The sequence below is a fragment of the Ctenopharyngodon idella genome, chromosome 22 (genome assembly GCF_019924925.1).
Source record: "Ctenopharyngodon idella isolate HZGC_01 chromosome 22, HZGC01, whole genome shotgun sequence".
In the NCBI taxonomy this organism is placed as follows: domain Eukaryota; kingdom Metazoa; phylum Chordata; class Actinopteri; order Cypriniformes; family Xenocyprididae; genus Ctenopharyngodon; species Ctenopharyngodon idella.
This window is the reverse complement of record NC_067241.1, coordinates 13,824,615-13,848,102: the sequence shown is the minus strand read 5'-3', so window position 1 is coordinate 13,848,102 and position 23,488 is coordinate 13,824,615. Positions and strand designations below refer to the sequence as shown.

The 23,488-nt window shown below is 36.8% G+C and overlaps 2 protein-coding genes across 2 annotated transcripts in view; one reads left to right on the top strand and one right to left on the bottom strand.

The window, feature by feature from the left end:
• Positions 1 to 602, bottom strand: part of map7b (microtubule-associated protein 7b) — a 37,763-nt gene extending 37,161 nt beyond the window's left edge. Inside the window, exon 1 of the mRNA XM_051879688.1 lies at positions 499 to 602. Within this exon, the coding sequence (XP_051735648.1) occupies positions 499 to 544 (46 nt within the window). The 5' untranslated portion in view covers positions 545 to 602. The remainder of the gene's footprint in view (positions 1 to 498) is intronic.
• A 2,778-nt stretch (positions 603 to 3,380) lies between these two features.
• ppp1r14c (protein phosphatase 1, regulatory (inhibitor) subunit 14C) lies at positions 3,381 to 21,512 on the top strand. Its single transcript, XM_051879694.1, has 4 exons — positions 3,381 to 3,740; positions 15,263 to 15,346; positions 17,044 to 17,076; positions 19,212 to 21,512. The coding sequence occupies exons 1-4, from the start codon at positions 3,513 to 3,515 to the stop codon at positions 19,284 to 19,286; spliced, it is 420 nt and encodes a 139-aa protein (XP_051735654.1). The 5' UTR covers positions 3,381 to 3,512; the 3' UTR covers positions 19,287 to 21,512.
• The last annotated feature ends 1,976 nt before the right edge of the window (positions 21,513 to 23,488 follow it).

Below are 23,488 nucleotides of genomic sequence, written 5' to 3'. Positions count from 1 at the left end.
AACAAAACAAATTAAGATACGATGATTACACCTGAAAACACCTGACTTTTTAGAGCTGGTATTCGCGATATTTATCTTATTTGACTGTACAAATAACACAACAACACAAGTAAAATACAACAGAAAACATCAGATGTGATCGTGTAGAACACACGCACGCGCGCGCACGTACGTGCGTAACAGGTGCTTCGCTCAAAAACGCGTTTAAACTAAATAAACAGAGCCAGTGTCACATAAAAACATAAACCAATGGTGTTTTCTTGGTGAAAGCTGATGAAAACACCCACTGGCAGTGCTTTGGCTCAACGTTTAGGCTGATTTACTGATTTAATCCCTCTCCTCTGACCGGCTCGCGCTGCTTCTGAGGTAAAAAAAAGTGTGTTATTTCGTGACAACTTTTACCAACCAGTTTTAAACATAGACGAGGGTTTGGTATACTCGTTTGGAAGCGGGACAGTACTTTAGGACAAACTTTACACTAAATAAATAAACTCTCACCTTGGCTGGAACTCTGACAGACGTCGCTTCCATCCCGCTCCGCCATTTCACCGACGTCACATGAGAGGATTAGGGAGCGCGCTTAGTACAAAAGCGGCGGTTACGCGCCTCTAGTGGACAGGTGCAGAATAACAGATAAATAGACTACTAGTTCTTGTCCGACTGCAAGAGCTCTTTGCTAATAGTGCTCAATTTCAATAATTATTCTTAATTAGAATTTTAGTTTTAATTCATTTTATTCAATTACAATTATGTTTTTCTTATTTTTTGTTATTTTTAAATGCTAATTGAATTTAATTTTAAATTATTTATATTATTTTGTATTGTATAAAATGTGTTTAATACTTTATTTTCATATTTTCTATAATTATTCCACCGTTTATATTTATTATATTATAATTCTTATTTATTTATTTATTTATAATTATTATTGCCTATAACTAATATTTTTAATTAAGACACTTAGCATGCACTTATATTAATTAATGTTGCCGTCTAGGTGTATTGTACCTTCATGTTATTTGTTGGTAAATCAAATTTCCTTAGACACCAATGGGTGATCTTTTGAGACCTTTAAGATGTAAAAGTCTTGTTTTATCAGACCATGAGCTCTTCAAGTTGTAAATACTACTTGACCCCATGAGACATGGCCACATTTTATTTTAAGATTATATTTCTGCTGCCTTCATTGTAAATTTGAGTAGTCTACTACACACTGTAGCCTTGAATGACCTATACATTTTGATGTTATAAGTGTCAGTATTTTTCATGTAATGCTATGACATATCCAGAAGGTGGCACCAATTTACAGTACACTTTCACAACTTCAAAATATGTAAAGGGTATATGTCCCATCTGGACCGCCATCCATGATCTCAACATGTTTGTATAATGGCTTCAGTGAGAATTGGGTTTAGGTGTAGGGTTATTATTATATCTGAGTATCAGTGTCAAGTCAGTGGCTGTCCCAATGCACCATGATGTGATGTGTTTGTGTGTGTGTGTGTGTGTGTGTGTGTGTGTGTGTGTGTGTGTGTGTGTGTGTGTGTATTTCGCCCTGAGCCTGGTGTTATTTTTGGGAGTGACCTTATTTGACACCTCTCTTTTACACAAACAAATAAAATATCAGAAAAAATACTTCTACGAATTGTTCTGTTCAGCTTAATGCAGAATGTACAAAAACAGAACAATAAGCCGTGTATTTTTGGATTGGATGGTTTAATATTGAATATCCCCGGATAACCTCTAATCCACATACATGCACCCCATGCTTTTTGTCAATCAATCCATCATCCTGGCTGCTCACACACATCACACATCCCACATGGTTATTAAGAAGCATTATAAAGTAGATAAATGAGAACATGAAGGTACTAAATCTCTCCCTCAGTCTCTCTTGTTCTCTTTCTAGAGCAGCACTGCTGTTTTGGGAATGGGCCATCTCATTAGTGAGAGTTTCATTACGTTACATAAGCCCTGAACACTTTCTCTCCTCCTCACTGTCCTCTATCCCACCGAAGCCCCGACCTCAGCTCCCCTCAACATACAAGTAAACATCTGAAACAACATAAAAGACATATCACAGGCAACTCTTTCTCTGAGTTAGGTGACATTATGCATTTGATTTCTGTCTACAAGTTTAGCAGGAATCGTGTGTGTGACACGTTTTTCCTGTTTTCCTTTGTTTTTCTTTTACTCCACCTGCATGTGTATTGTAATCTTCTGTATCATATTTTGTACCACATATTGTATTGAGCTGCAATTGTATTGAAGAACAATGGTCTCTGCAGCACATATATCATTATGAAGCAAAATTTTAAACCAATATCAAACATATTTTAAAGAATGATAGCGTAAATGCACTTTTCATCCAAAAAGTCCTGTGTACTGAATATTATATAATTGTATTGTAATTATTTTACTGTATTGTTTTGGAACTGTATTGCTTTTTATACAGATAGATAGATAGATAGTTAGATAGATAGATAGATAGATAGATAGATAAACGGACAGATAGATAGACAGACAGACAGTTGGATAGACAGATAGACAGACAGACAGATAGATAGATAGATAGATAGATAGATAGATAGACAGTTGGATAGACAGATAGATAGATAGATAGATAGATAGATAGATAGATAGATAGATAAATGGACAGACAGACAGACAGACAGACAGATAGATAGATAGATAGATAGATAGATAGACAGACAGACAGACAGACAGATGGATAGACAGACAGACAGATAGATAGACGGATAGACAGACAGACAGACAGACAGACAGATAGATAGATAGATAGATAGATAGATAGATAGATAGATAGATAGATAGACAGACAGACGGATACAGATAGATAGATAGATAGATAGATAGATAGATAGATAGATAGACAGACAGACAGACAGATGGATAGACAGACAGACAGATAGATAGACGGATAGACAGACAGACAGACAGATGGATAGACAGACAGACAGATAGATAGACGGATAGACAGACAGATAGACAGACAGACAGACAGACAGACAGACAGATAGATAGATAGATAGATAGACAGACAGACGGGCAGACGGACGGACGGACGGACAGACAGACAAACGGACAGATAGATGGATAGACAGATGGATAGACACAGATAGACAGACAGACAGACAGATAGACAGATAGATAGATAGATAGATAGATAGATAGATAGATAGATAGATGGTAGCCTATATGAATATGGTGTTAATCATTTAATACCGTGGTACATGTCAAAGTATCATGGTATTACCATTTGATGATACAGTGTCCAACGAGCGCAGAGGGATTCCCGTTTCTCCAATACTGTGCGCGTTCTGGCACTCACAGCGTTAACGTGAACACGTAGATTGGCTTGACATTCCCCTCCCACTCGCCGGGAGTCCTTTAAATGCAAGCGCTGTGCTTTAAATAGCAGGTGTCAGAAACTGTCCCTGCATACACACCCCTCAGACACCATCATCATCATCATCGCCATCAGCAACGCAATGTCCACCGCCAGCGCTGAGACGACCGCACAGCTGCCCCCGGCCGCGGGAAGAGTGTTCTTTCAGCCCGGCGTGGGTTGCGCCGGTTCTGGACCGATGCAAAGGGATGACCCGGTGCAGAAAAAGCAAGGCAAAGTGACGGTGAAGTACGACAGAAAGGAGCTGCGGAAGAGACTCATCCTGGAGGAATGGATCATTGAACAGCTGAGCGAACTTTACGACTGTGAGGTAAGACTGGAACAGAACCGGAACTTCATAAAAGAGCTCTTTGGGCCTACTTTAGATCAATATCGATCATTAGAATTTTATTTAATAATATTTTATTTTAGTTTCGTTTACAGTGAATATAGTTTATTATTATTGTTGTTAGGATTTTTTTAATTATTATAAAAATATTTTTAATTTATTATATTATTATTTTAATTTTTTATTATTTATATTTCAAAAAAATATTGTAATATGTTGCTGTAATTCAGATTGTAAATTCACACTATTATTATTATTATTATTATTAAATAGTAACAGAAATTAAAATTATAATAAATATTGAATAATATAATTTTATTCATTTTAATTAGCATTTATGCAAAGCATCTTACAGTACAGTCAAGTACTTTGACTTTTTTTTATTGTATTTTATAATAATTTACATTTTGGACCTTTTGTGTGAATGCTATCTTTTAGAAACACAACAGCAGTAGATTTATAATATCTACCAACATTGCACTTATCAGCCAGGCAAAATGATTGGTTATTTTCAGCTTTTTACAGTTTATTACTGGTTTAGTCTTCTTGGAGTAACATGGGGTTAAGTGTCTTGATCAAGGGCACAGTTGTGATCTTGTGAGGTTCTGACCTAAGGTTTTTAACCATCCCCTTGGGTTTATAGGTTGATAAATTGTGGTCTTCTTTGTGTGACCTACATTTGGCTTTTTTAAAGCAGCGGTGTAATGCATGGCGCTACAGCTAGAGATCTTTAAAGCGTGGCATCCTTTAGTGTTGGTCCTCATTTCAAGATGACAAAATGTCATTCTGCTGACCTCTGTGAGGTGTCTTATTGCTCTTATCCTCTTTTGTTCTCTCTATCTGTCTCCCTCGCTGTTTCTATTCTGCGGCTGCTTGCTTTTTTTCTGCTGATGCTGTGTTGGCCCCAGAGAGACAAGAAAGAGAGAAACCGCTAGTTTGACTTGTGAGGCAGAATAACGTCGACCCCTGTTAAAAGGATTCTGTGAGTTTTCCAAACTCTGAGTAAAAATAAGGAAATTGATATTTAAATGAGCACATATTCTTGAGCAAAACAGGTCACAAACCCGTTTTAATTTCAGTTTTAATTAAATTAAATACATCTATTTAACATGATATTCACCATTACATTCAAAAATCTGTTTCTCTTAACATTGTCAGATACAAAAATAAATTCAAATACCTATTATAGTTGTATGGAAATGTTTTCTTTTAAAAACAAATACATTTCTGTATTTACTAGGTTTAGTGTATATATAAAACAGCTGATTTTAGGGTAGTGATTGTACAGTAGGGTTAATGTAATGCCATGTTGTTTTTTGCATATGGGTCAATGACGTGACGGATCATTTTTTTGTCCAAAGGGCTTAATATTAATAAAAAAACAAAGATATGACATCCAAAATATGTAAGGTAGTAAAACTAGATCTCTTTTATTGAATCCAAAAGGTTTTAATTATATTTTGCTACATATAAAGGTATTTTAAAGATTTTGAAGTGTCAAAACGTCATTCGGTTTAACCGTCCAAAGGCCAATACAGCCATTTCATTAGTGATTAAAATATCTTAAAATGTAATAAATCTATATTTTTTTTTTTATTCTGGCATGATTTTATAACATCATATATCAACATAGTGCAAAATGGTATTAAAGTCATTGCTTTGTTATGAGAAAGAATGTCTGGAAAAATGAATTTCATTGATGTCATTCGGAGTAACCAATATAAATGGACCGTTTTGGATCAAGTCATGCGGTCAATATCATGTGACTCTTTTAACTATTTGAAAAATTCATGTTTTCAATTGCTCATACGCATGTCCCGAAACATCAAGTCATTCGGTACAACCACTATAAAACATGGAAAATGTTGTAATATTTTAAAAACTTGTACTAAATTTTAAAATTTTGATTGTCCTTTTGGTAGCTAGCTAGATATCAGCCTGTTAGCATTGTTTGAAAATATTGTTATTCGGTAAAACCAAAAGTGTCTTTCGGTAAAACCGAAATTTTGGTTAAACTGAATGACTTTTTTGGTGACAAATTTTGTCCATCTTGTAAAAAATGACAAAAGCAGTGTTAATTGATTATAAAAACCACATAATCTCATTGTTAACGCTTAATAAATCTTCAAAATTAATTATATCTCCATTATGTTTTTTTACACTTAAAAACCTTATTCGTCAATGACCCATATATCTTCTTCAAAGTAAGCAGACGTGAGCATATGGTAAATTAACCTTTAACATGGTCTCTCTAGACTTTACACACAATCCCAGCATCCTCTTGTGGGTTTTTAGAGTCGAACATCTGATGGCAGCAGTTCACCGGCAATCATGTGTTTAAAATAGAGAGCTTTAGAGGAGGATGTTGTTGGTTTCCAGTTGCATCCACAGCTTGTGTGCATTGGCGTGTGAGTTATATTCACAATTGTGCCAGATTTGATTTTATACATTACATTTGTGGTGCATTTTATTTGTGGTGTTAATCATAACATCAAATAGGACGCTGTTTACAAGATCAAGCATCTAATCAGATTAAGCATGTGAGCTAATAAAGAGGTGTTTACTCAGGTGTATTTTAATGGCCTGTCACATTTACACTATAAACAAGAGAAGGAAGTCACACATAGCCAATAACCGTTCACAGCTCAATGTCTGGCCACCCATTAACAGCAGGTTACAATGAAAGGCAATAGACTTCATGTAAACAAAAGCATTCTGAAAAAGTGTCATCTCTTCTCTTCTCTGATGATGTGTTTAATGGCTCGAGGGTGGGGCAACCTGTCACTCACATGAGATCAGCCAATAGAAACCACAACCATCCAATCAATTCCCCATTGACAAAACTATGCACTACATTTTCTTGTTCGAGAAGCTGTTTCGCTTGGATATACATCACAACTTCCATTTCATGTCAATTTTGTTCGCTTACGCAGCTCTCATTATCATCTTTTTTGGAACTCTTTTCATTGTCTGAGCGAAAATGATAAAAGGCAGACTTGATATTCACTAGCAGCGGCATGTTTGCTTGTTTGATATTACTTAAATATGCCTCTCACACTGCTAAATGAGTTAAAGGATTAGATCACTTCAGAATTAAAATTTCCTGATAATTTACTCACCCCCATCTTTCTTCAGTCAAAGAGAAATTAAGGTTTTTGAGGAAAACATTCCAGAATTTTTCTCCATATAGTGGACTTCAACAGAGACCAATGGGTTGAAGGTCCAAATTGCAGTTTCAGTGCAGCTTCAAAGGGCTCTACACGATCCCAGACGAGGAATAAGGGGCTTATCTAGCAAAATGATCAGTCATTTTCTAAAATTTTTTAAATTTATATAGTTTTTAATACAAATGCTCATCTTGCACTAGCTCTACGATACGCATCCACGACTTATGTTGGAAAGGCAAAAGTACCGACCCAGTGTTTCTCATTTTCTTCTCCAACTTCAAAATCATCCGACATTGTTGTTTCATCTTATTTTGTAAAGGCCGTTTGACTTAGTCTTTGCTATTTTTATTTTTTTTAATTTTTTTTTTTAGAAAATGATGATTGTTTCATTAGATAAGACCCTTATTCCTCATGTGGGATCATGTAGAGCTCTTTGAAGCTGCACTGAAACTGACATTTGGACCTTCAACCCGTTGAACCCCAGTGAAGTCCACTATATGGAGAAAAATCCTGGAATGTTTTCCTCAAAAACCTTCATTTCTTTTCGACTGAAGAAAGAAAGACATAAACATCTTGGATGACATGGGGGTGAGTAAATGATCAGGAAATTTTAATTCTGGAGTGAACTAATCCTTTAAGGGAAAGTGTTTAGCAGGTTTAGCTGATTGGATTTGCGTGCAACTCACTAACAACATCTCCATTGTGCAATATGGCCGTTAGGGTTACTGTAAGTTGGTGACACCTTAGACAGACCTACTTAAGAAAGAGTAGGTCAGTATGGGATTACTTGCTGACAGTTTGACAGAATTCAACTATTTCTAACCAAACCCTGAGGTCTGAAACATTTCCTTGTACATGAATTTACATGCTTCTAGTTTTGCAAATGCTTCTAGCAATGCAGGCTTGATTGCATGCATTGTTGCATTCCCAAATATGTCAACATATAATTCATGATGCAATGCAAGCATGCATTGAATTTTTAGCATTTATTCAGCCAGACCTTTTCAGCTGCAAGAGGAACTGTAGCATGCATTAGTGTAAACTGTCTTCTAGAGTCAATGATCTACTTTAATAGGAGACAGCTTGCTTTTACTATAAACTTAGTTTACTACCTGAACAAAAACATTTGGTTTAAAGGGGTCCTTGATTATGATTTCATTTTTTTAACTTTAGTTTGTAATGTTGCTTTTTGAGCATAAACAACATCTGCAAAGTTACAATGCTCAAAGTTCAATGCAAAGGGAGATATATACATCCAGTTTCATTCTAAAAGTTGTAACTTCTTCCTGAGTCTCTCCATCAGTGTCCGACTCCGGTTTGAACAATGTAAGGCTGAACACCGTTACTGACAATCCTCATTTTGGCTGCGTGAGATTCTCCAGCTTTGTTGTTGTTGAGCAGCCGAAGCGTGAGCTGTTAAAGCTCCGCCCTCTTCTGGAAAGGAAGCCGGGAGCAGCAGCTCATTAGCATTTAAAGGAACACCCGAATGGAGCAAATTTGACAAGATATAATAAATGATCTGTGGGGTATTTTGAGCTGAAACTTCACAGACACATTGAGGACACCAGAGAATTATATATTACATCTTGTGAAACGGGGCATAATAGGTCTCCTTTAATAATGCAACCATTTGAAGGCTGCTCTACCACCCCCTTGAGTACAATCCAAGAAAGCTTTAAGTATTTACAATGCTTGCAATGCACTGACCAAATATTTGAGCCTGTGATTATCTTAAACTGGCACAGCGTCAGATCTCTCACTTTATAGCATCACTTGACTATAACATCACAGCTTTCAGTCTCAGAGCTGAACTCCGACCCCATCCAAACAGAATGAGTGACAGCACAGCGTGGATTAGATGAATTTGGTGGTCATATAGTGAGTGAGTGTATCCAACAGAGCGAAAGCGAGAAAAAGGATGAGCAAGAAAAAATGGTGGAACATAATCAGGATTTTCAGAGGTTAATTTCTGTGACTTCTGGGAGAAGAGGATTGGGGGAAAGGAATTAGAGCAGAAATTAGAACGGAAGATGAGAGGAAAGTAATGGAAAGGCAGAGAAGGATGGAAGAATATAATAGAATTAGAATAAGATACGTTTAGTGGACGATAAAACAAAGGAAAAATAGGCAATGTAATGTACACCGATTTTGGACTGGGAATTGAATCAGTTTCTGCCTCAAGTAAAACAGCATGTCATCTCATGTACACAAACAACCCTCTGAAAAACAAATGTGTGTTCATTTCTACAGAATGATCTCTGCATTCTCAGCACCTCATCTGTGCTTACAAGGCTTACAAAGAACAAATGTAGGACGTTTCTTGTTGCAATTTGCATGTACGTGTGTGTCAGAGCTCTGATGGGCTTTGTCTTAGTAAAACAGGTCCATCTGGAGTTCATTAGCGTATTGAACGCAAAGATGAGGTGGAATACGTGCGAGCTAATGATGAAGTCCTCTGTCTAACTGAGTCCTCAAATCAATGACGGTCACAAACTGCTGCCTAAGCTGTTTTCTGCGGAGGATTCTGTCTATTTTGGGCACAGTGCAGCAGTTTGCAAGCATGCAGATTCTCTCTGTGATCGAGGATGAATTGTGCTCTAATAGGATGTGAAAGCCAATTCAGTAACAGTGCTGTACTAAACACTACTCCGAAATATTCAGATTAGTGCTCAATAAACATACTTTTTCATTTTTTTTTTTTTTTATGGCTGATTTTTAATGGCTTCATTTTTTTACGTGTACGCACAGTTGAATGCACAGCCTTGCACAGTATACTTCACTTGACTCATACGCATGCACAGGCGTTTGACGCTGGCACTGAGAAACTATATTGGTTGAATCACTTTTACAATGATTTTTCCCAGCTGATGAACATATAAAACATTGACAGCCAATCAGAATCCATCCTGCTTTAAAAAGCTTTAGCATTTAAAGTGACAGACGACAAAACTGCAGTGTACGCTTAGAATAAACAGAACGATATTGTTCGTGTGTGTGGATGCTTATTGTTTTTTGGTGTGAATGGGCCTTTACTCCCAATCCTAAATATTTGGTTAAATCCTTGCAAAGTATCAAGAGTTGGTTAGCTTTCCAGAAGAGGGCAGAGCTTTAACAGCTCGCGCTTCGGTTGCTCAACAGCAACAAAGCAGGAGAATCTCACACAGCCAAAATGAGGATTGTCAGTAACGGTGTTCAGCCTTACATTGTTCAAACCGGAGTCGGACACTGATGGAGAGACTCAGGAAGAAGTTACAACTTTTAGAACGAAACTGGACGTTTCTGAATGGTTAGTGGATACATTTATGTAGTTGCTGTGGAGTTGATTCAACTCATCGACTAGCATGTGCCGTCATGTTAATCTTTTGTGCAAATCCAGCGTTGAATTGACCCTCGTTTGTGAAGCAGTCCAGTGTAAAATGATGGCATGACAACAACACTCTACTACAACTCTTCCTCTTCTCTAAAGCAGCCCAACATGGCCTCACCCCCTTTGTTTTCCCTATATAATGGGACATGAATATTGCACAAAAAAGGTTTTATTTGAAAAAGTTCTTTTGCATTATGCACTATATAGTGCAATCTATCAAATATTGTGACTAAATTCAGTCTCCTGTTAATTATATCAGTACTGAGTCATAGAGACGGCACTCAAATTGCACCGTTTTCTGACAATGGCAGCAAAAACCACTCTCTATATAGTGACACACAACACAGCATAAGAAGCAGAGAGATATGTCCTCTACATTCAGCCCAGTGGGGTTCTGCTAATATGGCCCTGTCTGCAAAAGATACCCACAACCCCCCTCTCCGCTGTCTTCCTCTTCAGCATGGGGGAAGGGGTTTCGTCTTTGATGTTCAACGCTTCAGGGCTCTGTCTGTCTGTCTGATATCATGGCCACTGCATTTCATTTCACTTTGACTGTTTGTATTGATTCAGCCTGTTTGTGTTTTGTATTAGAGACGATCTTGTCTGCATTTGATTGTTTATCTCGGTCTGACCTTGCAGTAGTAGCATCGTGCCTTTTTTAAACAAGATCATTTTCAATGCAAATTCCAAAAGATTATTTTGAAATGTTGATAATTAAGAAGCATAATTATTTTATGTAAAAAAAAAAAAGTGTTTTACATGCTGTGGCAGGAATTATTTTTATATATATATATATATATATATATATATATATATATAAATATAAATTACTTCAGTCTTCAGTGTCACATGGTCCTTCAGAAATCATTCTAATATGCTAATAAGGATCATCATGTGACACTCACTGTAAAAAATTATTTTCATGATTTGTTATCACAACATTTTTTCTTTTGTCAAAAAATACTTAGATAATTAATGTGGTTCAGATAACATAATATTTTGAGTTTCTGTTGAATAAATCAATCGCCTTCATTGTATCAACTCAAATTTTTAATTTCAATGAACTAAATTTTAAGGCAACCAGGTAACTTACTTTAAGTTAAACCAACAATTCTTTTTTTACAGAGAGACTGGAGTAATGATGCTGAAAATTCAGCTTTGCATCACAGAAAAAAATTACATTTTAAAATATATTCAAATAGAAAAACAGTTATTTTAAATTGTAATAATATTTCACAATATTACTGTTTTTACTGCATTTTTGACCAAATAAATGCAGCTTTGGTGAGCAGAAGAGACTTCTTATAAAAAAAATAGTTTATTACTTTACTAATCAAAAACTGTATGACTAGACAAACATATTTTATTTGTATATAATGAATTATGTTTTTTTGTTTTTGATCATGTCTTTTCTTAACAGTTACACTAATAAAACCACAAATGCTGCTGATGCCCCTTCAGAAAATGGGTTCATGTCATTCCTGCCTTGTAGAGAGGAATTTTATCATCTTTATCCAGCCAGCTGAAGGACCCCGATCGTAAATCATCCGTGACACACAGAATATGCATGCGCATGGTGTTTTATGAGCACATATGTGCGAGGTACAGTACAATCTGCTTGTTTACAAGTGCACAAATCGTGTGGGAGTTTGTGTGTGTGATTTCCGAGCATTGCTGTCGGCATTTCTGTGTACATTTCGCACTTTCCTGCAAGACCTCTCTCACACTAACGCCTCTTTGCTATTCTGATAGAAATCCTCAGTGATCTGACCTGTCTGCTCTGAGAGGGAGAAAGATCGCTTCCCTCTGCTTTGTGTTTGCAGATGAGACACCAGTCGACTGCGATCAGGCACAGTGCACAAATAGGTCAAGTGAAGGTGTCTGTGCTGGTTCTGCAGACTGGAAGAACTCATTCTGCTCACTGGCCTGACAGCACACACATTCAGTACCCAGAATCCACCTGCAGGGCTTTTCATTCACAATGGACATTCATTATTTGCAAGCACATTTGCACAGCTGGGATGAAAAATACTTTATACTGTAGAGGCCATTAATGATTGCTCAAAGCAATTATGAAAATGACAAGAAGTCTTTATAAAACAACTAAAGTATGATAGATAGATAGATAGATAGGTAGATAGATAGATAGATAGATAGATAGATAGATAAAAAAATGTGTGTGTGTGTATATTTATAATATATATATATATATATATATATATATATATATATAATATTATATATATATATCCGTAATTCATTGATCACTGAATTATTTATTGATAATTTTTATATATATATATATATTTAATTAAATATTTATTATACTATATATGTATAATATATTATTACATTTATTTATTATTATAATGTATAAATAATTTCTATATGTAATAATCATTTTTCAATAAATGATTCAATGTTCATTGAAATAGATTAATATTATTACATATATACATTTAATTAATAAATAACAAATATATAACTTATATATTTTGTTATATATATATATATTACAAAATATATAAGTTATATATTTGTTATTTATTATGTGTATATATATATATACTATATGAGTGTGTGTGTGTATATATATATATATATATGTATATGTGATAATATTGATCTGTAATCCATTGATCATTGAATTATTTATTGATAATATATAATCAATAATATAATGTATAATATATAATCAATAATATAATATATATATGTATGTGTGTGTGTGTGTGTGTGTGTATGTATATGTATATATATATATATATATATATATATATATATATATATATATATATTATTATTATAATTTTATATTTATATTATAATTTATTTATTTATTTTATTTATTTAGTTAGTTAGTTGGTCAGAAGAAAATGTGAGTAGTTGCCGAGGTGGTTAATGTGGTTGCTAAGGTGTTCTGAGTGGTTTTTAGCATGTTGTTATGGTGGTCTGGGTGGTTGCTAAGTGGTTTCTTACTGACTTTCTCCTTGGTGAATCAGTGTGAATGTAGCTAATGAAATTGTTTGAGGTGACTGATGGCATCTGTGTCCGGTTATCTTGACTGATATCGGATCAGTCTGTGATTGATTGGCCATGTCTTGGCGGCTAGCTTGACTGATCTGCTGATGGTTTGGCTTTATCTGGTTTAGTCTTTGTGGCTGGCATTGTCTTCTTTGCCATTTTCCCTTTCTAATCCACTCAGGAATGAACACACACAAACAAAGGTCTAAAATAATAGTCCTTGTAATGGTGAATGTGTAAGCGCATGATGTATGAGCTAATCTGACAGCAGCCAGGATACTGACTGGATCATTATTTTAACAGATCTAATAAGAAGCAATGGTGGTGCTCTAAAAGGCTGATTTGTCAAAGGCCTCATTTATTGTGCATATGTGTGTCTGTTATTGCAGATTTATAGTGTTAATATTGATCTGCATCCATTTGTATTTGTCTTTAAACGTAAAAGTGTGTCATAATAGTTCTGAAAATGTCGTCCCACTGTAGATTTACACGAACTCACAATATCCACCTTTGTGTGGATACTAGCACAGCTAAGATAAAAAGTAAATCACTGCCATTGTACTAACGTGTATGAAAAAACTTTGAACGGAATCATACATCATGCGAAAATCCATTCATGCACATTTGATGAAGTGGAGTAAATCTGGACAGTGAATCCTGGATTTGTCCTTGGATCTGTCAAGCAAATGCAGAATTAACTGTAACACTCACAAACCCTGGCACTCACAGACAGAAATGACAAATGCTGTTTCATAATGATGATGTGCATTCTTCCATCGCTCTCATTTGCCAAACGAGCCAACGCGATTGCCACATGGAAAATAGTTCCCTCTCTTCCTCTCACCTTTAAACAGAGGAGTGTATTTATAGCTCTCATCTCATGGTGTCTGTGTGGTTCTGTCTGTCATCACAGTCTTCTGCTTAATGACCCTTCAGATTAACCTCAGCTTGTGACTGGAGTGTTTCCTGATGTTCTCGCTTCCTAAATGGCCCTGATGAACATATAATTCACAATTTCTTGGCTGCTGATTTTATCTAGACCACATCCATCCAATCTGTAAGAATTTCTGCACTAATGAAGAACAGGACCCAGAGGGAAAATTAATTACTTGGAGGTTTCTTGGTGGTTTCATTTAAGTATCAGATGTTTGCAGATGTTTCAGTAAAACTCCTTATAAAAACAGGCACAAAAGTATAGAAGCTTGTTTCCGCCACTAAATAAAAAAAGGTCATTGCGACTTTTTATCTCAAAATTTTGACTTCTTTTCTCAGAATCACGAGTTATTAACTCACAATTGCAGGATATAAATTCACAATTCGGACTTTTTTTCTCATAATTCAGACTTTTTTCCTCGCAATTGCGAGTTTATATCACACAATTCTGACTTTATAACTCGCAATTCTGACTTTATAACTCACAGTTTTGACTTTATAACACACAATTGACAGTTTATATCACACAATTCTGACTTTATAAATTGCAATTTTGACTTTATAACTCACAATTCTGACTTTATAACTCACAATTTTGACTTTATAACACAATTGAATATTTATATCTCGCAATTCTGACTTTATAACACACAATTGCCAGTTTATATCACACAATTCTGACTTTTTAACTCACAATTCTGACTTTTTAACTCACAATTCTGACTTTATAACACAATTGAATATTTATAGCACACAATTCTGACTTTATAAATCGCAATTGTGAGTTTATATCTCGCAATTCTGACTTTATAACACACAATTGCCAGTTTATATCATGCAATTATGAGGAAAAAAAGTCAGAATTGTGAGATTAAAAAGTAGCAATTACCTTTTCTATTTTTATTCAGTGCCGGAAACAAGCTTCCATACAAAAGAGATCTCTCTTGTGATTTTCACACTGTGGGATGTGTTCCACTAATGTCACCTACTATGTGTGATCTCTGTTTGTACAGGAAGAGGAAATGCCAGAAGTGGAGATAGACATTGATGATCTCCTGGAGGTGAACAGTGAAGATGAGAGAGCCGTAAAACTACAGGTAAACTCCTGTGTGAGCGTGTGTTTGTAAAAGAATGTGTTTTCCTTTTAGGATACGTTTACACGACAACAATGTACTACCTTTGCGTTTTCATGTACAGACGACAACGTTGTCAAAATGATCCCCATTCACAGGGATCCACGAAAATGACTAAAAACGCTGTATTCTGCTGCCAGGCCAGTAGATGGCAATGTCACTTTGTAAAGAAACACTACACACCTATAGACTAAACATGTAATACGTATGGTGCCCCTGCACATGACATGCAAGAAAAGAAATCAAATTGTGCGCACGACTTACTAATTCGTTCCCTCGATTTACTAAATGCGCGTGATTTTTAAATCGAGGGAATGAAATAGTAAATCCTGTGCACGTTTTAGTAAATTGAGGGAACGAAATAGTAAATCGTGCGCATGATTTAGCCTACTATTTTTTTCCTGCATGTCATGCTCCATAAATACGCATGCGCATGACGTCACCGTTTTCACAAATTTGTGTTTTTAAAGTTTACACAGAGACTATAATGGTATCATTTTCAAAAACTTGCATCTTGAAACCCATTTTCAAAAGGTCGTCATGTAAGTTTTCTGTTTTTATTTGAAAATGGTGTCATGTAAACAGCCCCTTAAAGACTGAATTTAGAGTTTAATGCCAAAACATTGTACATTAATGCAAACACTCTAGCTATGCTCAGTTTCATTATGTTCTGAAATTTATCAGAATGCAATTCATAACGCAATGTAAATTTTGCATTCTCAGCACTGCTGAAATGGCCGTTAACAGAATCTTGCTGAGTAATTAGATAAAATTAGTTCAAGAGGCCATATTATGCCCTTTTACAAAGTCTTGATTTTGTTCTTTTGGGCTCAACTGGAATAGGTTGTCATTCTTGATTATTTATCGTATCATTCAAATAATTTTTTACATATTTTGCACTGTTGCAGCACCTCTCTTTCCAGTCTGTCAGTAACGCTCTGGGGTGCGTTTGCCATAAGCATCATTAGCCAACTATGGTTGCAAGTTCTGTTGAATTGTGTTGGTAATGACAGAACTTGCGAACATAGTTGGCTGGCTTTGGGAAACACACCCCTGTTTAGTTCCTGTCTCTATGAAGCACCTCCTTCCAAAAAGCACAATGTGCTCTGATTGGTCGGCTGGACCAGTGTGTTGAGCATGTTTGGGAAATGTCCCGCCCCTCACATTAACCGCGAGTTTCAACACACTACTAACTAACTCAACCAGGCCTCGCCCCTTTATTTGTATATGTCTTAGGTGGGAATTATTTAAATGAGGTGTTCGTTCCCGGAAGAAAACTCAAGACTACAATGGAGGCATTTCAGGGAGTTCAGAAACAGTGCGCACTGATATAGAGAATAACTCCTGCTGGCGGGACTTTGTACTTTGTAACCCTGAAGACCTTTTTCATGCTCAAACAGCAACATTACACACTAAACAAGGTCCTCTTTAAAGTATGTTTAAATACTATCTGAATAATAACATCTGCTTTATTGACACAGACATTAAAATAAACTTTAGCACCCCCTTGAGAGTTTTTACCACCACAGTAACGCAAAAAAACGTCCTAAGCCAATTCACGTTGTGAATGTATTTCTCTTTTAAGTCTGTAAATGTGTAGGTTTCTGAAGTTATTGTTGTGTGTCTCAGTCGGATGATAACTTCCTTTTTTTGTCCCTCAGGAATCACTGTCAGACTGCTACAAGCCCACTGATGTAAGTCATAACATAGGCCACCAACATACAGCTCTGTTCCAAAACCTAGTGAGCTGCCTACGTAGACAGCATTTTAAGGAGGATATACACTGATCAGGCATAACATTATGACCACTGACAGATCATCTCTTCATCACGGCACCTGTTAGTGGGTGGGATATATTAGGCAGCAAGTGAACATTTTGTCCTCAAAGTTGATGTGTTAGAAGCAGGAAAAATGGGCAAGCGTAAGGATTTGAGCGAGTTTGACAAGGACCAAATTGTGATGGCTAGACGACTGGGTCAGAGCATCTCCAAAACTGCAGCTCTTGTGGGGTGTTCCCGGTCTGCAGTGGTCAGTATCTATCAAAAGTGGTCCAAGGAAGGAACAGTGGTGAACCGGCGACAGAGTCATGGGCGGCCAGAGCTCATTGATGCACGTGGGGAGCGAAGGCTGGCCCGTGTGGTCTGATCCAACAGACGAGCTGTAGCTCAGATTGCTCAAGAAGTTAATGTTGGTTCTGATAGAAAGGTGTCAGAATACACAGTGCATCACAGTTTGTTGCGTATGGGGCTGCATAGCCACAGACCAGTCAGGGTGCCCATGCTGACCCCTGTCCACCGCCGAAAGCGCCAACAGTGGACACATGAGCATCAGAACTGGACCACGGAGCAATGGAAGAAGGTGGCCTGGTCTGATGAATCACGGTTTCTTTTACATCACGTGGATGGCCGGGTGCGTGTGCGTCGCTTACCGGGGGAACACATGACACCAGGATGCACTATGGGAAGAAGGCAAGATGCTTTGGGCAATGTTCTGCTGGGAAACCTTGGGTCCTGCCATCCATGTGGATGTTACTTTGACACATATCACCTACCTAAGCATTGATGCACCCTTTCATGGAAACGGTCTTCCCTGGTGGTTGTGGCCTCTTTCAGCAGGATAGTGCTTCCTGCCACAAAGCAAAAATGGTTCAGGAATGGTTTGAGGAGCACAACAACGAGTTTGAGGTGTTGACTTGGCCTCCAAATTCCACAGATCTCAATCCAATCGAGCATCTGTGGGATGTGCTGAACAAACAAGTCTGATCCATGGAGGCTCCACCTCGCAACTTACAGGACTTAAAGGATCTGCTGCTAACATCTTGGTGTCAGATACCACAGCACACCTTCAGGGGTCTAGTGGAGTCCAGGGTCAGGGCTGTTTTGGCAGCAAAAGCGGGACCAACACAATATTAGGAAGGTGGTCATAATGTTATGCCTGATCAGTGTTTATATATCATCTAAAAAAGGATACATGAAATGCTGCATTTTTGGACCAAAAAAAAAAAATCAAATCATTAACTTATGAGATTGCATTTTGATTAGGATGCTGCCTTAGAAGGTTGCTTCCTATGTAGCCAGTGAGTGTTTGAAACAGAGCCACAGATTCCACACAACAATCACAAACTGATACTGCCTAACATCTGTATGTTGTCTTTTAATTCATGCTGTACCAGTCACTACACACACACACACAGACACACACACACACACACACAGTGCTTCAGGACATGCTAGTGGATGACATATGAGTGTGCGCTGACCTGAAAACATGTGTGTGCTCAAAGAATCCATCCAACACTATGAAAATCATAATGTATAAGACGGCAGACACAACAACCCACTGACACACACACACACACACACACACACACACATACAGATGCCTTTAGTCTAATATTAACACCCATGTTTACACTCATGACTTCATGAGGATACTTGTGTGTGTTTTTTTACATTTATATAACTTAATTTTATTTAGTCCCTGTATATTCATACTCTTATTATTTACATAATTCTTCTATATACACTACATTTCAATAGCCTGGGGTTGGTAAGATTTATAATATTTAAATAAAAAGCAAACACTCTCTCTCTCTTACAGTCCTCGCTAATCTAATCACAGACCCTTAAACTATCATGCGTGCTTGTTTGAGTGCACCACTGTCAAAACCAGTGGTTCATGAATCAATGACCTTGCAGCATTGTTGCTGACCTACAGCTACAGGGCTTTACACAGTGAATGAATGAAGCGGAAACATGAGTAGACGAGACTGGAAGAATGTTACTACACACAGTCTGTCTCACTCTCTCTGTCTTTCTCTCTACACCAGGACTTCGTGCGGGAGCTCCTCGGCAGGATAAGAGGAATGAGAAAACTCAGCGCTCCGCAGAAGAAAAGCTTTTAGGTGCTCGAAAATGCCAACGACAATCCAGCTACCTGGACTACAGGTCCCACAATCCATCACTCAGCCTAGAGTCAACATACAGCCCCTCAAGGACTCCATATCCCAGGATTCCTTTCTGGCCCAGAGTTCATTATCCCAACTTTGTTCAGTACACCCAAGCTGAGCGATCCATTTCACCTAGATCACACAATAAATCCAAGAGTGCAAAGTTCATCCGGGACGCAATCTAAAACTCTCAAACAATCTCAGCAGCCGATCGGGACAACCTGATGTTCCTGCCCTCAAAATCTCAATGGGTCTTACAGGACCAACACAATATTACACTGTTGATGCAGTATTACAGCTATTTGTGTGAAACCACAACTGACTACAAAGCTATTTTATATACAGTATTAATTATATTTTATAGTGTTTTTCTTTTAAGCAAAGTTGTTCAAAGTCACAACCATTTTTTTCTTAATTAACAGACTTTTTAACACCTGTTGGCTTTTCCTGCTGATCTCAGAATAGTTTTTTGTTTTTGTCCAATCACTGTCCTGTAGTGGTGGCCAATATTCACCAATATCTGTCCAGTTAAACTGACCTTCATAATTTTGCAAGTCATTTCGTTATATTAAGTCTTGTATACTGAAAAATGTATCAAAATTAAGTGAATTTATGCTTGAAACAAGAACAAATATCTTAATTTTATTCAAAGGGAAAACAAGATTTTTTTTCTGACCTCACTGGCAGATTTTTTTCTTGTTTTAAGCATAAACTCACTTAATTTTGACATTTTTTTCAGAAAACAAGACTTGACATATCAAGTAATTTTGCTTCTCAAGTAAATGTATCTTGATTTAAGAATGTTTAGATATTGTACTGGAAAACAAGACAAAAATCACAAACTAATTGTGTAACGTTCAGTTTTAAGTCATATAATTGGCCAGAATACATATCATTCTGTTATATTACCATCATAATTGTTTTTTGATAATCTTTCAAGAATGTTGAACCGTTATTTGACAGGTTTGTGGTTAAAATAACTACTTTCGTAAAGTGGAATATGATTACGGTACTATGTGAAAAGTTCAAAGATTTTGAGTAGGATGTGCTGCCATAAAGTAAAGAATTAAGGCTATATTCGGAATTAAATACTATTTATTATGCGGTATACACACTGAATACCCTGTAAATGGAGGGTCGAATGCATTGCATTGACCTATACACTGCATATTTTGGCAAATGCATTCATGCAATGTAGCATACTGCTGAATTAGTAGCTGAGCATAGTATTCTAGTATGCTATTGCGAACATAGCCTGAGATTTGAATGCTTCTAAAAGACAACAAAGGGCTGCATGACAGTAGATCTTATCAACAGACTTACTGTGATGATGGTTAGTGTTCATCTAATAATCGATTCTAATGATAGCTGGATGAGGTATCTAGTTCGACTCAAGCCATTATCGAAATTACATAAATCTAGGCTTTATCCTCATACGGTTTCACACGGAGGCTGCCAAAGAATATACTGTAAAATGGCGGAATACTAGCGTATTATAAAGTGCTATGGGTGTAAATTGATACATGTATATTCGCTATAAAGAACATTTAATCTTCATGTCGATCAGTGTCATACTCATGGGTCAAAATTTGTGTTTGATGGTTGTATAACAAGGAATCCAGGGGAAAAACTATGGTGCTGTTTAAACTTTTAACCCTCTACAGCGTGGATGGATGATGCATTTTGCAGGCCGAGAGAGAGAGGGCAAAAATAAATAGAGATTCGCTCTTGTTCTAATACTCTGGAAGACTCTTCTATTTTTATGATATCGCAGTTTCTGTCGGCCTGCATCTAGTGTCATTGTGGATTTTAAAGAGTTTGCGTGTTTGACCCTTCTCTCTGAGAAGAACATTCAGGGTTTAGGCTGATCTCTTTATTTTAGTTTATTAAGTTTTGTTCTAAAATGTATTTGAGTGTGCGAAAGCTTTATTTATGCATGTTTTATTGGCATGATAGGAACATTTTGGATTGCTTATTAAAGCGATGATTTGTCTTTTTATACATTACAAGTATTACTCTTATAAATATATTAAATTCACTTTTTATTCATTTTTAATGACTGTATATCTGCGTTTTGGGTGTTTTTAATTGTTTTTCGTTTTTTAAATATATGTAAAGTGTGGTCTTCTGTGCTGTTCTACTTACAATAAAGGCAAAATGTCTGAACTGTTATAATACACATTCTTCAGTGTTGCTTCATTTTATTCACACAAATGCACAACGTATCAAAAACATAGATGTGCATTGTGAAAAACATTCCTGCTTTGGGCTGTTAGTCACAAATTTGCATTTAATTACTGAACATGTCACATTAATCCTTGAAATGTATTAATCTGCTTCATTGCTACAGTTAAGGCCGCTCGTCTTGTGGTCCATATTAGTATCTTACAAATCCTCCATATATATTGTGAACAGATCTGTCATATATATTATTGATTATTTGGTTTAATTAAGAGAATAAAACATAGTGATGCCATTCATATGTCAATATGTTACATACAGCCTTATTTAAAGGGATAGTTCACCCAAATATGAAAATTCTGTCATAATTTTCTCACCCTCAAATTGTTCCTAACCTGTATGCGTTTCTTTGTTCTGTTGAACACAAAAGAAGATATTTTGAAAAATGTTGGTACATGGTTACACCAGACTGCTTCAGAAACGAGGGTCAATTCAACGCTGGATTTGCACAAAAGATTAACATGACGGCACATTCTAGTCGATGAGTTGAATCAACTCCACAGCAACTACATAAATGTATCCACTAACCATTCAGAAACGTCCAGTTTCATTGTAAAAGTTGTAACTTCTTCCTGAGTCTCTCCATCAGTGTCGACTCCGGTTTGAACAATGTAAGGCTGAACACCGTTACTGACAATCCTCATTTTGGCTGCGTGAGATTCTCCAGCTTTGTTGTTGTTGAGCAACCAAAGCACAAGCTGTTAAAGCTCTTTCTCTTCTGGAAAGGGGGCCGGGAGCAGCAGCTCATTTGCATTTAAAGGGACACACACAAAAACGGCGTGTTTTTGCTCACACCCAAATAGGGACAAATTTGACAAGCTATAATAAATGATCTGTGGGGTATTTTGAGCTGAAACTTCACAGACACATTCTGGGGACACCAGAGACTTATATTACATCTTGTGAAAGGGGCATTATAGGTCCCCTTTAAAACAACATGAGGGTGAGTCAATCATGGCAGAATTTTCATTTTTGGTTGAACTATCCCTTTAAAGAGCACAGATACATTACAAACACATGAACTGCAGAATCGCTTTACAGCAACACTTTCCCTTTAAATTTCCTGACCCACTTTCTGCAGGCGCTTCACGAGGGGCATAATTGAGACTGGGAGGTGCATGTGAGGAGAATGTCTAATGACAGGCGCGTGCTCTGGCTCTGCGCCCTCCAGATGTGCAACACAATCCATTCAAATGCCATTTAGCTCAATCAACAATCTACACTGAAAGGTTATCAGGGTTTCTCTGCAAGTAAACGAGCCATTAGGTCTAATTTGATTCTCATCAGTGCTGTTGTCGACCATTATAGCATCAGGTTAAGATTGTGATGTGGGCTGACTGAAGTAGCCCAGTTAAACTCTCTTCAGCTAATGTATTCTGTAAAAGCACTGGTCAGCATGCTCATCTTCCCCCTTCATTTTCCTACAGACATCTCTGTTGCTCTTTTCCTGCACCGTTGTCCTCTTTGCATGTCTTTTTCTTTCATCTTTGAATCCCTGCTTTCATCTCATTCATTTGTTTCTTTAACTCTCTCATTTCTATCACCAATATTAGTGCGCATGTGGCAGAGGACAGGAGAAGACAGAACCGTAGCATCTGCTACCCAGCAATGCAATCAGAGATTCACCATGCGAGGAAGATTAGAAAGCCACATGCAGCAGCATTTAAAACACTCATTCCTCTCTGCATTTCCTAGAACCATCATGAAGACAAAATATTCATTCATGCAGTTGTGCATTTCTGAAGACTGTAACAAAGAAAAAAAAAATCATTCATTGATCAAAGCAAGCGCTACATTCATCATTAAAAATCACTCATTTATAATGAATGCGCTTTTTTCTTTGGCATTACGCTGCAGTCAGCCATAAAGAGAGACAGACGCCACAGGGGAGAACATGGAAAAGGACAGAAAAAGGA

Coding starts and splice junctions, on each gene's coding strand:
- ppp1r14c (XM_051879694.1), top strand. CDS start 3,513: ATGTCCACCGCCAGCGCTGAGACGACCGCACAGCTGCCCCCGGCCGCG. Junction 15,347..17,043: donor AGAGAGCCGTAAAACTACAG/GTAAACTCCTGT, acceptor TTTGTCCCTCAG/GAATCACTGTCAGACTGCTA. Junction 17,077..19,211: donor ACTGCTACAAGCCCACTGAT/GTAAGTCATAAC, acceptor TCTCTACACCAG/GACTTCGTGCGGGAGCTCCT.